At 34.9% G+C, this 18,232-nt stretch overlaps 1 protein-coding gene across 1 annotated transcript in view; it reads left to right on the top strand.

Annotated features, from left to right (window-relative positions):
• JMY (junction mediating and regulatory protein, p53 cofactor) overlaps positions 1 to 18,232 on the top strand; it is an 82,755-nt gene that overhangs the window by 35,462 nt on the left and 29,061 nt on the right. Inside the window, exons 3-4 of the mRNA XM_081293406.1 lie at positions 8,328 to 8,478; positions 11,183 to 11,352. Of these exons, the coding sequence (XP_081149532.1) occupies positions 8,328 to 8,478; positions 11,183 to 11,352 (321 nt within the window). The remainder of the gene's footprint in view (positions 1 to 8,327; positions 8,479 to 11,182; positions 11,353 to 18,232) is intronic.

The raw sequence follows: 18,232 nt of genomic DNA, 5'->3' as shown, positions 1-18,232 counted from the left end.
TCTGTTGATTGATTTGATCTCTTCCATTATGGATAATGCTGCAGTAAATTTGGGAGTGAAGATGTCTCAACATAATGATTTCATATCCATTTGGTACATACAAAAATCATGTATCTATTTTTTATTTTCTGAGGAACTTGCCTACTGTTTTCCATAATGGATCTACTAATTTACATATCCACCATCACAGTGCAAAGGTTGCCTTTTCTTTACCTCCTCTCCAGCATTTCTCTTTTTAATTATAGCCATTCTAACAGGTGTGAGGTAATATTTCATTGTGGTTTTTAACTTGCATTTCCTTCATGATTTGAGAGAGTGAACATTTTCCAAATACCTGTAGGCCATTTACATGTTTTGTCTGCTTTTGTCCTTTGCCCATTTTTAAATTGGGTCTTGCGATTGAGTTCTTTGTATATCTTGGATATGAACCCCTTATCAGATGTATGGCTTGATAAAACATTTCCATAGACTTTTAGTAGTTCCCTTTGTTGTGCAGAAGTGTTTTTGTGTGAGGTAATCCTTTGTCTGCTTTGCTCTTGTTGTCATATCCAAAAAGTGACTTCCTAGACTATTGTCATAGAGCTTTTCCTGTGTGTTTTCTTATGCAGTTTTTCATTTAAGTTTGAAGTTTTTCATTCAAGTTTTTAATCCATTTTGAGTTGTTTTTTATATAAGGTGAGAAGAGCCTAATTTTAATAACTGCATGTGGGTACCAAGTTTTGCTAATGCAGTTTAATATTAAAGGAGAATAGTCATTTGCCCATTGTGTATTCTTGGCACCCTTGTCAATTGATTTGACTTAGAAGAAAGTTTTCATAATCTTTGGGAAGGAAAGGGAAATTTTTGTTGTTGTTGTTGTTGTTGTTGTTTTGTTTTTTAATATTTTTTAAAGATAGGAAAGAAAAATTTGATTAATTGGATACTTTTGCTGTTTGGACTGTTAAGGACATGAGAAGGCATGCCATAGACAGAAAATACTTGTACCTGTGAAACATCTGAAAAAAGAATTTTACAGCTTAGTTAGAAAAATAACATTTAAAAACCTGGCTAAATTTTTTTAAAAGACACTTAAAATATGGCTAATAATTAATGTAAAGATGTTCATAGTACCAGTAGTCATCAGAGAAATTAAAATTAAAACTATAACGAGATACTATTATATACCCATTAGAGTGGCTAAAAATGAATTTTGTTAGTTCTACAGGCTGGTAGGGATGTGGAATGACTGGAATCTCCATACATTGCCAGCCAGAGTTTAATGTGGTATAATCACTTTTGGAAACATCTTGGGTCTTTCTTCAAAAGTTAAAACATATGTTACCTAAAACCATCTATTTAGACTCCTGGCTATTTAAACCAAAGAAATGAAAATATTTGTTTACAAAAATGTCTTGTGCATAATGTCTATGCTAGTTTCATGTGTAATAGCCCAAAACTGGAAATAACCCAAATACCATCAACAGGTGAATAGGAAAACATAGTGTGTCATTTTCATATAGTAGAGTACTTCTTAGCAATGCAAAGGAATGAAAAAGCACCCTAAGTAATAGAATCCAGATTAAAGAGTGAAGAGTATATAATGCAAGAAGTATTGAACTGCAAAGCATCACAAGGAATCCTTTGGAGGTGATGAAAATGTCTAGTATTTTGGTTGTGGTTATGTCCCATGGTTGAATTCTGCTGCTAAAACTTGGACAGATTGACTGCTCTGCAGATTAGCTTAATTGTATACAAATTAAGCTAAAATAATATTGCTTACAACATTATGCTGAATAAAAGGACAAACATAAAAAGCACAAACCGTATGATTCTGTTTATATGAAATTCTAGAAATGATCATCTGATATGTGCTGACAGAAAGCTAAACTGTTGTTGCCTGGGATGATGCTGGGGAAATTGCTGAGGGAGGATGGGTAGGCATAAGAGAATCCTTTGGGATGATTGGTGTGTTCTAAATCTTAATTATTCTTATTGTTAAATGGACCCAAATCAAAACTATACTTAAAAGGATGCCTTTTGTTGTATATAAGTTACATCTCAAGTTGATTATAAATGGAAAAGAGAGATTATCTGGGGCTTCACTACTGTACAATGAATAAGAACCCAGTAGGAAATGGGTATATGTGTCAGTATAAACTTTGAATTGGACTAGTAAGTATTCCAGATAGACATATATAGAAACAGGAATGGTGAACTGAATAAAAGCTTGTGCTTTTATTCAGACAACATGATATTGACATTGTCAGAATTTAGTAAACTAGGGGCTGAGGATGTGGCTCAAAGGGTAGTGTGCTCACCTGGCATGCGAGCCACGCTGGGTTCGATCCTCAGCACCACATACAAATAAAATAAAGATGTCGTGTCCACTGAAAACTAAAAATAAATATTAAAAAAATTCTCTATCTCTTCTCTAGCTCTCTCTCTCTCTTAAAAAAAAATTAGTAAACTAATACTCCCTCAATCATCATACCAACCTAGCACTGTTGATGGTTGCTAGTAAGTAGCATGGTTGGGATTGAATGTTTGCAGAGCCTGCTGTTTTAACACAGTATGAGAATTGTTGTTATGCTTTGGATCTAAGCATATACAGGAAAAGAGGAAATTCTCTTGGAGCAAGTTACCTCATTTTGCCAGTTGTCTCCCACATTTTGTAAATTTTGAATGTGCTGATTCTCTACTCTCCCTACCTACAAAGCAAGATTATATAAGTGCCTTTGTAGCCAAGTGTTCTACCACCAGCCTTCTCTGGTTTTTCTCTCCTCTCTTCTCTCTCTCTGTTTTTTTAAATATGAGACAAAGTCTTGCTCTGTTGCTCAGGCTAGCTTCAAACTTAAAGTGCTGCCTCAGCCTCTAAAGTAGCTGAGATTACAGGCATATGCTACCGAGTCTGCTTCACTTTAAAAGAAAAATGTGCATCATTTCACTTTCTTGCCTGGGGTATGAAGAAGCTCTTAGTATTTGCTTATCATTGAAGAATCATCTCTACTTCAATAAGGCAACTCTAGGGCCTGGGAAATTTGCATCTTAAGTATTACTATATCAGTATATTCACAAGTGAATCTTGACATTTGCTTCACCAAAGAATCTTAGTTAGGTTTCTTCCACCCCAGTATCCCAGCAATAGACAGAAGTAATTTTAAGTTTTCATATAAAACCCAGTATCTCAGCAAGTGATGTGCTTTATGATGAGGAACTTCATGCCAGAAAATTTCTATTTATAAACTAGTTTCACTCTCCTAGCTACCTAAAGGGACACACATTTTTTTCCATATTAAAACAGGGACTGTTTTCTTTCTAGCCATGAAATTCAAAACAGAGTTGTCATTGTTTTTAGCACATGATCTAGCAGACCAATGCTGTACATCTTCAAGTTAGCCAAGTTAGGAAAAGAACTTAAAAATATTCTTGCTTAGTGCTTTAGGTACATTAAACTCTTAAGGATCTTAACTATTAGTGACAACATTACAGCTAAGTTCAAAAAGTCTGTTAAAAAGCATAGGGGAAAAAGCATAGAAAGCATGTCTATCTTAAATATCCGTGAATGTGTGTGTGTAGAGAAGATGAAGATATTAATTCAACAGCAATGTACAACTTATCGTCAAATAATTATCACAGAATTTTTTTAAAGGAAAAAAATTTTTTTCTCCCCAAAAAGCCTTAATGCAAATTATACACTTCCCCCCAAGTCCTGTGGATTAAGGATACAGTATTTAATCATGCAAATAAATGATTTCTATCTTAAAATTTTGAATAATTAGGAAATCAAGAAATTAACTCTAAGGCACCTCAGGAAGCAATTATAAAAGGAGCTACCCCTCTAGGACTGGGCAAAAAAAGAACGAGTTGGAATTATTAAAACTTAAGCAAACTTTTCCAAACTCTTTTGTTGGAAAAGCCTAAAGGAGATCTGCTGATCCCAAATCTAAGCATTATAAAGCAGAAGGATGGACTTAGAAATGATAGACAAGAATTTGTTGTGACTACTGAGTTTGGGAAGTGAAATTAAGAAGCAGCTTAGAAGAAGAGCATACTGAGCATTTTTTTATACTGTGAAGGTAACAAAGCACAGTTAACTTCAGGTAGATGGGCTGGGGATGTGGCTCAAGCGATAGGGCGCTCGCCTGGCATGCATGCGGCCCGGGTTCGATCCTCAGCACCACATACAAACAAAGATGTTGTGTCCGCCAAAAAATAAATATTAAAAATTAAAAAAAAAACTTCAGGTAGATGTCAAAGACTATCATGTCTAAAAGCAGTAATGCATGTTATTTCCATTTCTCTTGTGTTTATACTGTGAATAAAAGTTCATAAATCCTAACTATGAGATTAAATTTTCGACTTGCAGCATTATTGAAGTTCTATCCCACCCTTGTAAATAATGCTCACTTTTTAAACAGAGATTTTAAAATCAGGGATAAATACACCTCAATGATTTTATTATGAGCAGCCAGGTCCACTAGAATACTTGAATATAAAATTAAGTCCAAATATACTATTTATTGCCTAAAATCCCACAGTGCTTTTTTTTCCTTGTCAAATTAAGAATACACTGCTCAGCCTGACATTTAAAAACCTCCTCATAGTGTCCACAACCTACTTTTCTAGTCTCCCCTCCCATTGCTTTTATCTGCTTCATCTAAGCTCCTACAAGGCTAGACGACTATGTCTCCCTTAGCATTCCCTCCACATGCCTGCCTCTACACTTTTGTTCAGGTTGGTAGTTGCTTCTAGCTTGTCTTTTTCAGGGGTTCTCTCTCCCCTTATACTCCATATAGACCTGTCATATCCTCCTTTAAAGCCATCTGCAGTTATGAAACTCAGTGAAGTATGTCCTGATCTAAATAACTAAATGTATTTTCCCCTTCTGATTCTTCTCAGTGGTCTTTGTCTCCCCTGATTGTCTTACTTTATTTACTTTTGCTCTCAACAGACTTTTAAGCATAAATCTACATGGTCTTAAAGTACTTTTATTCTTTTTGCCCAGAGACTCACTGTTTGTAATATTTACTCCTCCCCCAATTTTTTCTGCTTATTCTCTGTGAATCCACTACTCTGTTCCTTTAGTTCTGACCAGACTTTGCACCTGAACCTCTACCCTTGGTGTTCTCTTGGTATCTTAGGCAATTTTTGTCATGATGCTTTCTCATATTCTGTTGTAATTCTTTAAGTTGACCATGTCTTTCATTAAGTCAAATGTCTTGCTGTCTACAGTGCAATATTGGCAATGAGCAGATGTGTAATATGACATCATTTTGAGTGGACAATTGACTTGATAAGTAATTTTTCAAAGCTCTCAGTTAATAAGTAACAGCTGTGTCTCCTAATTTCAAAACTGACTTCTACATCACAGATATCTTTGTAGCACCTCGCCAATGAGATTGTGTGTTTACTAGGAGGAGAATGTGCATCTCAATCATATACTTGTGCTCCTTGAAGCACCTAGTACACTAGTCTCTCTATTCAAATTCTATAGTTGAAATAATTTCCAGGAAGGAGCCATTAGAAAGTCTAAAAAGGAGAAGAAAAATCCAACGATATGCAGTGCATATTATGTTAGGCTCCTGAAGTTGGAGGTATAGTAATCTTCCCTGAGAATTTTAAAAGCGGGGGAGGAGATCCAGATAAGTAGGGAATTGACTATCAAGAAACTAAAGGCGCTGTTCCTGGCCTAAATTTCTTTATTTGGCATTTTTTTTTTATAGTCCCAGATATGGAACTCACATAGATTCATAGTTATCTTTTCTAGTTATTAGTGGAGACATTTAGATTCTGATAATATCTCTACTTCTCCCTCCCTGTAGATTGGAAAAAAGGAGGTAACTCATAGTCTTGCTTCTTGGTGGGCCCCATATCTGAAAACATGGTTCTAGCTGTTTGCTTGAACAGAAACAGGAAACTTCTGGGATAATGTGATTTCACCTTGTGTACTTGGTATGGTTTGTGAACCCAAGAAGAGATCAAGTCATTTTTTTTCCTTATGACTATGAAAGATGTATATATTCAGTGAAGAAAAAAATTTGGGAAAGTGAGTTTGCGGTTTTTAGCAAGAGGAAAAAAAATTTACCACAACAAGATAACAGTAATAATATATTATTTTTATTTTGTCTTTCTTCTCTGCAACTCTTTTAGATAATTGGATTTATGTCTATGATTTTGATCTGCCCTCACCTACTATTATAAGCATCATTTCCTGTTATTAAAAACTTTTTTTAAAAAGCCTTTACAGGAGCTGAGAATGTATCTCAGTGGTAGAGTACTTGCCTAACATGTGCAAGATTCTGAGTTCTATCTCTAGTGCTGCCAGGAAAAAATGCCAAAAAAACCTTCATAAACACTTTTGCATAAAATTGTGTTTTATAACCATATTAAGCATAACTTTCATATTAGATGTGTAGGATCCAAATCTGGCCTTTATTTCAAAGAATTTTTCAGTGCAAACATCTCTGGTTATTTCTGCTTAAGAATTTCCCTATTGTTTTTTTTTTTAAGGAATTTCCCTATTCTAATTAGCCCCATCTCTTAGAGCTTTAGATTTGCCCTCCACTGGATACTTGTTTCTTATATTACCTCACCTTGCCCATAATCTCCCATTAAGATGTGGCTACTCAAGCTGTGCTTGGTGGTGCCCACCTATAATCCCAGTGACTGGAGAGGCTGAGGCAGGAGGATTGCAAGTTCAAAGCCAGCCTCAGCAATGGCGAGGTGCTAAGCAACTCAGTGAGACCCTATTTCTAAATAAAATAGAAAATAGGTCTGGGGATGTGGCTCAGTGGTTGAGTGCCCCTGAATTCAATCCCAGGTACCAAAAGAAAAAAAGAAAAAAAGATGTGGCTACTCAAAATAGAAAGCAAAAGTTCCATAGATAAGCCCATAGCTTTCCCCAGGTCTCTCTTTTTCTATTCCTTCACGTAATAAGATTTCTCAGAATATTATTTATATATGTGTGTCTGCATTTCTCTTGATACAAAACTGCATGGGAGGGAATTTTTTCTATTCTTTTCTGTCATTTAGGAAATACAATACATTGTGTTAGTATTTGCAAGTTCACAAAATAATGGTAAAGTATGAGTGTAGTAGTAATTGTTGTGAAGGAAAGGTATAGGTATTGCACCAACTAGCTTATTATGGAAAGTCAGGGTATTTTCACAAACCAATAAATGAACTGAGTTCTAAAGATGTGATGGAAGTTAAAAAGCAAAGGGAGTTTACCTTTTAGGTCAGAACCATGTTGCTAAGTACAGTGATCTTCATGATATTATGTCCATGGATACTAGTCCTCATCCTTTTCTTCTTCTACTAAGTGGAGTGTGACAATGAGAGTCTTTCCTCCTCTGAATCTTACTGCTTCTGGAATTTCCTTATGTCTGACCTGGTGTCTGTAGGTCCTTCTTTACCCAACTTCAGAATTTAAGAATTCCTTAAGCCTCAGTCATGGGCCTTATCAGTATGCACATGGGCTAATTTTTATATATTATCAGTCTTAAAATTTGCATTTTCTGTATTTTATTTAATGGCAGTAAATTAAACAAATATTTTTTTGCACAAATAATTATTTCCCTTTCTATTCCTCTTTTATCTTGCCTTTCTTTTTCTTTCCTTCCTTCCATTTTCTTTCTTTCCTTCAGTTCTATTTTTTCTCCCTCCTTCCTTCCCTCCCTCCTTCCTTCCCTCCCTCCTTCCTTCCTTCCTTCCTTCCTTCCTTCCTTCCTTCCTTCCTTCCTTCCTTCGAGTGTTCTACCACTAAACTACCTTTTTTGTTTTGAGAGAGGATATTGCTAAGTTACAGAAGCGGTGCACAGATGATTGTTCAAAAATATTTATTTATTTTTAGTTTTAGGTGGACACAATATCTTTATTTATTTATTTATTTATTTATTTTGTGGTGCTGAGGATTGAACTTAGTGCCTCGCATATGCCAGGCGAGCATATTACCATTTGAGCCACATCCCCAGCTCCACACAGATAATTTTTAACGTGAATTTGTAGTTACTGTAAAGGACAGAATAAATTATTCTTTATTGCAACACCCCAAAATAATCAGATTTTTAATATTTTGGTTTATATCCTTTATTTATATATTGAGGGGAAGAGATGGAAGAGTATAGAGGAGAGGCATGGAAAATAGATTTCTATGTCAAATAGTCTGTTTCATTGTTAATCACTTCTTTTTTAAATTAATAGCATCTCTTCTAGAGCAGTGTGAAAGAAGTATTGGTTTATTAGCACCTAGCTTAATGGCTGACACATAAGCATTTAGTAAATGTTTGAAGAAGAGTGAGTTAAAAAAAAGGAAAGAAGCCTCTTATTTTTTCTCTTTCTTTCTAAAGATTTCTATGGAAAATGATTATCTGGGACCCCGAAGAATTGAGAGTCTACAAAAAGAAGATGCCGACTGGCAGAGGAAAGCTCATATGGCTGTACTATCTATTCAAGATCTTACAGTCAAATATTTTGAAATAACAGCAAAAGCTCAAAAAGGTAAGTCCCAGTAAAATTATTCTTTTTAGGCATTTTTGAAGATGAGTGATTAAGTATTTTACATTGGGAATAATTATACAGAAAAAATAGGATCATTCATCCTAGCAGTTAAAAACCATAGCAAATTAAGGTGTTTACTTTGTAGGCAGGCATATGTGTATACACTTAGCTTTCCTATCAGTGATAGAGAATAGTAGTAAAGAAATAGACATACTAATATGGCCATTTAATCTTTGATAAAGCAAATCAATAGTGAGACAACACATGATATTGCAACAGTTGACCATCTACATACAGAAAACTGAACTTTGATATAAACCTTCCTTTAAATTCAAATGGATCATAGATTCAAATGTAGAATGTAATTCCAAAAGAAAAATCTATTTCCTTGAATTACCTAAATCTATAACTTGGGATTAGTCAAAGAGTTCTTAATAATACCACAGATATAAACTTTAAAAAGCTAAAAGCAAAAAGAGCACAGACTGTAAATGAGCAACTTGGTAAAATGTATCTCATCAAAAGTTTAAAATGTTTATACTGTCAGATACTTTAAATAGAATGAAACAATTAAGAGTGTAATTGGGCATAAATATTTGCGTACATCTGGTAAAATAACTTGTATTTAGGCTACATAAAGAACTCTCAAAAATGAGAAAATAATCCAGTGAAAAGTTGAAAAGAGAACTTGAACAGACACTTCACCAGAGGATAAGAATAGCAAACAAGCACAGGAGGGGAAAATGTGCAATGTCATTAGTCACCACAAAATACATATTAAAACCACAATGAGATAGATACCACTAATGTGTATTACAGTGACTAAAATTAAAAATACTAACATTAAGTAATGATGAGGATATAGAGTAATTGGAACTCTTCATTTCTGTTAGCAATGCAAAATTCTACAGTCACTTAAGAAACCATAAAATTATTTTCTAAACAAAGTTAAAGTTACACATGACCATGAAGCTGTATTATAATTTTTTAATGAAAAAGTTTTTTAAAAAGGGAAACACGATATTAAGGATAGTGTCTAGATACACAACACACTTCTAGTTGAGGAAAAAATCTCTACTCATTACAGAAAAATTAAAAACACACAAAAAAACAAAACAACAACAACAAAAAACCCTCACTTTTGTGATCCTCTTCAGTTCTATGTGACTTTTTGTGTCCATCAGTTCTGTATACAGCTTATAAGTGCAATGATTCTGTCATTAAGTCCTCATGTAATTCATAGTTTGTTAGTTTTGATTCTGTATAGACAATTTTATAAATATTTTCAGTTGTAGATGAATACAACACCTTTATTTCCTTTCTTCCTCTCTTCCTTCCTCAGGGGCACTTAATCACATCCCCAGCCCTATTTTTTTGTATTGTATTTAGAGACAGGGTCTCACTGAGTTGCTTAGTGCCTTGCTTTTTGCTGAGGTTGGCTGTAAACTCCCAGTCCTCCTGTCTCAGCCTCCCAAGCTGCTGGGATTACAGGCTTGTGCCACTGTATCCTGCAAATTTTTAATTTGTTTTAATGTGTTGCTGAGGATCGACCCCAGTGCTTACATGTGCTAGACAAGCACTCTACCATTGAGCCACAACCCCAGGACCTGTGTAAATAATTTATAGATTATTGCTCTTATTTGTAACTTCTCCAGTTTCAGATGTTTTTTCCTATGGGCATTATCCTAGGATTCCACATGCTTCAACAGAATCATTTCAGATTTCTTATTATCTAAATTCTAAGCACTTTATCATGCCCAAAAGCCTTTGAGCTTGAACAAGAAAAGATAATTTAGTTTGTTTTATGCTAATTAAAGTGTGTTTGGATCAATCGTGTAAGACCAGAATGAGCCACTACAGTGCTACTTATCAGTGGTATACTTTTTTAACTGGAAGATGTTAGCCTTTGACTACTAAGATTGTGTGTGTGTGTGTGTGTGTGTGTGTGTGTGTGTGTCCGTCCGTCCGTCCGTCCGTCCGTCCGTCCGTCCTTTTTTTGTACTGGAGATTAAAACCAGGGGAATTTTACCGTTAAGCGATGTCCCCACATTCTAAGTTGCTGAGGCTGGCCTGAAATTTGGATTCTCCCTCTTAGCCTCCTAAGTTGTTGGGAAAATAGGCATGTGCAGCTTCACCTAGTCACCAGGATTATATTTTTAACTAGGTCTGCACTGACAAACTAAAAAGTTCTTCCTTTTTGATGGGTGGGTCAGGGCTATGTCTTCTCTGAAAATCAATTGTATTGTTTTTATCTCCTCTGCATGAGCACCATGTTATCTAGAACTTATTTCTCTCCCACCTCAGGGTGTTATGATATTTTTGGAGGGAAAAGAATGATAGAACTAGGAATGTGGATTTGAATGTTTATAATCTTAAATAGTCATGGTTTTTCCTTCATCTAGCATAGTTAGGACAGATTGTCAAAACCTTAACAGAATAAAGTTCTGATAAAGTTTTGAACGTTACTAACACTAGACATGAAAGTATTTGAAAAAAAAAATTTAAACTACTTGGACACTAAGTTTCATCTGCAGAACATTATTTTTGAAACTGAAGACATTAGAGAGACTGTACAATATTGTCATCATATTTTAGAGATGTTGGTAGGTAACTTATGGAGATAAGATTTATGTGGTCAGTGAAACCAAAGATTTTCTAATTCTGTAATGTCAAGTTCTGTTAAAAAATGATTGTATTTTAATAGCTGTGTACGATCGAATGCGAGCAGATCAGAAGAAATTTGGTAAAGCATCGTGGGCAGCAGCTGCTGAACGTATGGAAAAACTCCAGTATGCAGTTTCTAAAGAGACTTTGCAGATGATGAGAGCTAAAGAGATCTGTTTGGAACAGAGGAAACATGCACTAAAAGAAGAGGTAACAAAACCCATCAGAAATTAACTTAAAAAAATAGTTAACTATTTTTAACTATTAATTAAAAAATAGTTAAGATTTGGTATTTTTGTCTTTGTACAAGACTGATGTTTTTATTGACTACATAGACGCTTGTTAATTTCACATTTTTTCTTGAGACACTCATGATTAGCCAATGCTTGACTTGCTACTAATAGAAGAGTTAGGCACATAGTGATACTTCACAGCATCTGTGTGATGGTAGATATACCTCGAAACACAAGAGGGATGACACCAAAACTTTCTTTTTAAAGATTTTTTTTTTTTGCACTATGTAAGTTTAAAGCTTCCTAGAATTTAAGGATAATTCACTGCCTAGTGAACTTTAGTAAAAATCCAAAGGTAGTAGCATTGTATAAGAATTAACCATATCATTTTCATGTCATCACCTTTTGGAACTACCAGTTTTATTTCAGATGGAACAAACAGGGTTAATAGAGGTTCAGTTTTCCTTACCGTACTTCATTAAAAGACCTCTTCATGGAATGAGGTAGATAGTACTTTAAAAGATGATAGAGATATTTTGTTCCTATGAAAGATTATTTAAGCTTAGTTATAGTATTAAAACCCCAGGAAAGAGTGACTGAGTGATCCTTTTGTTCTCAAAACATATCTAAGATGGTATTTTAAAAATTATTAATCACTTTTTTCATTGTTTTCTTGGTCTTTCTTTTTCTATTCCTCATGGTGCCCAATATAGTGCTAATTAATTCTTTGAAGTATTGAAAGTTAGATGTTCGCTATTTCAATTTACCTTTTATGCTATTCTTTCAAAATACTGCGTTTTATTATGATTAAACTGGCCCAGAAAATATTGCCTTTAGCTGTAGCTGAACAATCAAGTAAGACTTGATTGTTTAGCTACAGCTGTTCTGTATGTACCTTTTGTACCCAGAGATAAACTCAATATTTCAAAGAAAACAAGTGTTTGAATTATTAAATTTTGGGTTTTCCCCCTTTGCTTCTCTTTATCCATTTTCTGCGTTGAGGTAGTTTGTTGTAACATACATTAATCTTTAAGTCATATCTTGAAAATCACATTTCTTTCTTTCTTTTTTTTTTTTAAGTTGTAGTTGGATACAATATCTTTATTTATTTTTATGTGGTGCTGAGGATCGAACCAATTGCCTCACACGTGTGAGGAGGGTGCGCTACCACTGAGCTACAGCCCCAGCCCAATCACATTTCTTTTCCAACATAGTAAACACAGACTATTTCTAAACCCAAATCCTTCATTTCCCCATAGTGGGTCTTCCTCAGATCTGTCCTTTCTGTAAAGGACCTATAGTTCTTCAAGGTACCTAAGGACCTAAACTTCAGGATTATCTTTAGTTCTCCTCTTTCCTTTGCCACTTTTTTCTGCCTTTTGGAATTCTACCAAACTCAATGCCCTGCTCACTTCATTCAGTAAATATTTATGAAGTGTTTTTCCCAGGAGTTTCAGTGGGTGATGGGGGTAAAGAAATGAATACACCCATACACATGTTGTTTAATGGAACTTTATTTAATCAGTTTACTTATATGTGGTGATGGGAATCGAACCCAGTGCTTCACACATACTAGGCAAGTGCCCTTCCGCTGAATTACAACCCCAGCCCCTCGGTCCTTATTTCTTTATGAAGAACAAGTGTCCTCAATGTGCACTCTAGATTTATCAGCTTTGTGCACATACTTTGGAAAGATTTTAAGAGATTTTAATATTATATTTTTAAATGACCAATGATCTGTTTTAGTAGAAAGTGAGAAGATTTCCAGCTTCTGGTATTTGACTTTATAGTTAACTGTGTGGGCTCTATGGGCTGAAAGTGTTTCCATTTTTTTTTAATATGACAGCAGACTGCATTACAATTTTTATTACACATAAAGAGCACATTTTTTCATATTTCTGGTTGTATACAAAGTATATTCACATCAATTCGTGTTTTCATACGTGTACTTTGGATAATAATGAATATCATGTTCCACCATCATTTCTAATTCCATGCCCCCTCCCTTCATCTCCAACCCTTCTGCCCTATCTATTTCTCCTCCCATCCTCCTCTCCCTATCCTACTATGAATCAGCCTCCTTATATCAAAGAAAACATTCAGCATTTGGTTATTTGGGATTGGCTTACTTCACTTAGCATTATATTCTCTAACTCCATCCATTTACCTGCAGATGCCATGATTTTATTCTCTTTTATTGCTGAGTAATATTCCATTGTGTATATATGCCACAAAAAAATCCATTCATCCACTGAAGGGCATTCGTGTTGGTTCCACAGTTTAGCTGTTGTGAATTGTGCTGCTATAAACATTGATGTGGCTGTGTCTCTGTAGTATGCTATTTCTAAGTCCTTTGGGTATAGACCGAGGAGAGAGAGAGCTGGGTCAAGTGGTGGTTCCATTCCCAATTTTCCAAGAAATCTCCATACTGCTTTTTATATTGGCTGCACCATTTTGCAGTCCCACCGGCAGTGTATGAGTGTACCTTTTCCCCACATCCTCACCAACACTTATTGTTATTTGTCTTCATAATAACTGTCATTCTGACTGGGGTGAAATGAAATCTTAGAGTGGTTTTGATTTGCATTTCTCTAATTGCTAGTGATATGAATTTTTTTTTATATATTTGTTCATCTGAGAAGTGTCTGTTCAAGTCCTTGGCCCATTTATTGATTAGGTTATTTGTTTTTGTTGTTGTGTAACGTGTGTGTGTGTGTTGTGTAACTTTTTGAGTCTTTTATATACCCTAGAGATTACTGTTCTATCTGTGTGAAGGGTAAAAATTTGCTCCTAAGATGCAGGCTCTCTATTCACCTCACAGATTGTTTCTTTTGCTGAGAAGAAACTTTTTAGTTTTAGTCCATTCCATTTATTGATTCTTGATTTTAATTCTTGGGCCAAAGGAGTCTTACACGTACACGTTTTTTTAAAAGCTATTAATTTTCTTGGCTGGGGATGTGGCTCAAGCGGTAACGTGCTTGCCTGGCATGCTCGGGGCCCTGGGTTTGATCCTCAGCACTACATAAAATAAAATAAAGAAGTTGTGTCCACTGAAACTGAAAAATATTGAAAACTTTCCCCCCACTCTCTCTCTCTCTCTCTCTCTCTCTCTTTAAAAAAAAAAAAGCTATTAATTTTCTTTAAAAGCATGAATAAGATGCAGTCACCATGGTTTGAGTCTTAGAGTATGGTGAAACAAGATAATTATAATATGAATATGAGCTATGAGATTCACTAGATATGAGGTAGATCATTGCCTGGCTTTGACCAGATAGTCATAGGTGGGGACAACTACCTATTCTAAGTGTACCTAGGAAGGTTAGAAGAGGCAGGCTGGTGATGTATAGAGGGAAGGGGGAAGAGATGAGGTTGGAAAAGTAAGCCAACTTTGGGGCTGACCATCTAGGTCCTGTCAAGGACTTTACAGTTTACCCTCAAAACAAATTGGAATCATTGTAAGGTATTATTAATCAAGTAATAACATGATCAGATTAGTTTTTTTGTTTGTTTTTAAATGAACTGTTACTCTGGCTTATTTGTAGAAAGTACACTTTGGGGTCGTTCTTACACCATTTCTTCATGGGAAACTGTTCTTCAGATTGTTTTATTGTTGATAGTAGATACCCAAGTATTTGCCAGGTGTGGTATATCCAGCTACAGGGGAGGCTAAGGCAGGAGCAAGTTCAAAGCCAGTCTCAGCAACTTAGACTCTCTCTCAAAATTAAGTATTAAGAAAGGGTTGGGGATCTGGGGCTGGGGTTGTGGCTCAGCAGTAGAGTGCTCGCCTAGCATGTGTAAGTCCCTGGGTTCCATCCTCAGTACCACATTAAAATAAATAAATAAAATAAAGGTATTGCATCTAACTACAACAAAAATATAAATTAAAAAAAGGTGGGGATTAGGGATGTGGCTCAGTGACAGTCTTATCTAGCATATACAGGTGCTTGGGTTCTGTCCTCAGTACCATAATGAAGGGAAAGAGAAACCCATATCTCAGAAATGTGCACAAACACTAGGAATTTAGCTTTATGCAGTAATGAAGAGGATAGAGTTGAAGGCAACATGGAATTGGGAAGAGTTAAATTACACTTAGTGTTTGGTAATTTGAAATTGTTGCTTTTAAAACAACTTAGGGTTGCAGTGCATTTGGAGCTATTGATGGGGACATAGTTAAAAGCAGGTTCATGAAGGTCAGGTACAGATTGCACTGTAGTCATCTTGTAGGCTAGTAAATATGGCAAGAAATGTATGTTTTTATTGGTTGAAGAGGAATGAGCTAGGATGAGTGACAGTTTGGAATTATGTTATTTTAAAAGAGCAATTATACCTCAAGGTATAGAAATATTTGATGTATCATTACATTTATTGTACTTTGTAACCAAAATGGTTTTTATAATAACTTCACTAGGGCTGGGTGTATAGCACAATAGTGAAATGCATGTTTGTTTTGTGTAAACGTTGTGGTGAATGGATTCTGTTGATATGCTAAAAAAACCATTGAATGTGCTCCCTAGGTGGATATAGTTTTTCCTCTCACCACTGAGTATAATGTTTTCATGTTTCATCCGTTAAAACAACATGCATTTCTACCTACTTTTGTTTTATTGCGAAGATATTTCATTGTATGGTTATACTACAGTTTATCAGATGAGAAAATTTAGGTTGTTTCTACTTTCCAAGCAGTTAAGAATAATACTATAAGTATTCATGTATTAGTTTTACATGGAATGTGTTTTCATTTCTCATGGTATGGAATAGAATTGCTGTTTAACCTCTGAGGAATTGCCAGACTGCTTTCCAAAATGGCTGTCACATTTTACACCCCCATTTGCAGTGTACAAGGTTTAGACTTTTTGCTGCATGTATGTGTACATCTTCACCAATATTTTACTCTCCTTTATTTTGAATATTTATTTTTTAGTTGTAGTTGGACATAATACCTTCACTTATTTATTTTTATGTGGTGCTGAGGATCAAACCCAGGGCCCCGCATGTGCAAGGCGAGCACTCTACTGATGGGCCACAACCCCAACCTTTTATTGTCTTTTTTAATGGTAGCTCTCACTGTTAGATGTGAAATATTATAAAATTCTGTTTTTTTAAAATATTTATTTTTTAGTTTTAGATGAACACAATATCTTTATTTTATTTTTATGTGGTGCTGAGGATCAAACCCAGTGCCTCATGCATTCCAGGCGAGTGCGCTACCACTTGAGCCACATCCCGAGCCCTATAAAATTCTGGTTTTGATTCACATTTCCCTGAGGCTTTTTTATTGTTTATGGGCCATTTGTATACCTTCTTTGGAGAAATTTAGCCAATTTTTTTAAAACTGGTCTGTTGATCATTTTATTATTGATTTGGGAGGATTCTTTATGTATTCTAGCTATAAGCCAGTTATCCAGTATATGATATGCAAATATTTGCTCCCATTGTATGGATTCTTCATATTAGTTTTAAAACCTTTAATAGGTATTCATGGGAGTTGAACATTTTAAGGATGTTCCTAGAGAAGAGCAAATTGTTATGTCTACTGTTATTAATACAGCTTAATAATGCAAATTATATTATTCTTTAAAAGTTTTTAGCTTAGGAGTTATATCAAGATGGTCTGTAATGACATTTTAAAGACTTATGATTATTTGCTCTTATTTGAAAAATAGTATATGAGGTAACCTATGAGGTCTCATGCCTGTTAATCTAAAAAGAAATATTTTTTGTTAATAGATTTTATTTTTTTAATAGATTTAAATCATGATTTTATTATTCCCTTTACATTTTCTTATTTTACTTCTATAAAATTGGAACTTGTCCTGATTTTTTTTCTGTGCACTTTGTACTGAGAACCTGTTTGAAGGATTTTAGCCCCATCTCTCTGTTCCCCTGAGGCATTTCTGTTGCAGTTTCCTTTTCTAATGAGCTTGTTCCTTCATGTTACTGGCTTATATGGAATTCTAAAACTTTTAAACTAAATTCCATTTTTGTATTGCTTATGAAATAGAGTACTGCCTTTGTCTTCATCACATTGACTATCTTTATTGTGAGTAGGCTGACATTAGTTGTTCTGGTAATATATAGTGCCTAAATTAAGAGCTGCTCAGAGTAAGATTTCTGGCTTCTTGCAAATGCCAGAATATTGTTTGCAGTGTCAATTGGCCCAACGTGGTAGAGGAAGGAAGATACTGCAATTGGCCCTGAGAGTTTGAGATGATTATCTGTGAGGTCATTTTCTCTGGGTTCCATCCAATTATTATAATTGTTTCTTTTTTCTTTTTCTTTTCTTTTCTTTTCTTTTCCTTTTTTTTTTTTTTTGAGTTCTGGGTTGTATTCGAATTCTTCAAGGGAATTGTTAAAAACTGCCAGTAAGTCATTCATGCCAGGTTTATACATGATATATATGTAATATACATATTATGCTTTATATATACATATATTTGTGATGATGTACTGTGCTGGTTTTATTAGCATTAATTTAAGGTGCTCACATTACTCATGAGAAACAGTGCAAATGTGAATTATTAAGCCCAGCAAATGCTTTTGTCAGTAAAGGCTTTTTTATAATACAGTATCACCCTATGATTTAAATTATGGGGAGACTTTTGTTCTTTAAAAATGTCAACATGAGGGTTGGGGATTTCACTCAGTGGTAAAGCCTTGCCTATTATGTGCAGGGCCTTGGGTTCAATCAACACCCACATTCCCCTCACACCCCCGACACACTCCCGCACCAAAAAAAAAAAAAAAAAGTCAATGTTTTGTCCCATTAGGTTGTTTTAAAAACCACAACAAAAAAACCCTTCCTGATGTGACAAAATGGAAACTATAAAATTATAAATTACATTTAAGAATATTTACTA

Source organism: Spermophilus citellus, assembly GCF_964194105.1.
Source record: "Spermophilus citellus genome assembly, chromosome: 1".
In the NCBI taxonomy this organism is placed as follows: domain Eukaryota; kingdom Metazoa; phylum Chordata; class Mammalia; order Rodentia; family Sciuridae; genus Spermophilus; species Spermophilus citellus.
Note: the sequence above shows the minus strand (reverse complement) of the source record. Positions and strands in the feature narration are given on the sequence as shown.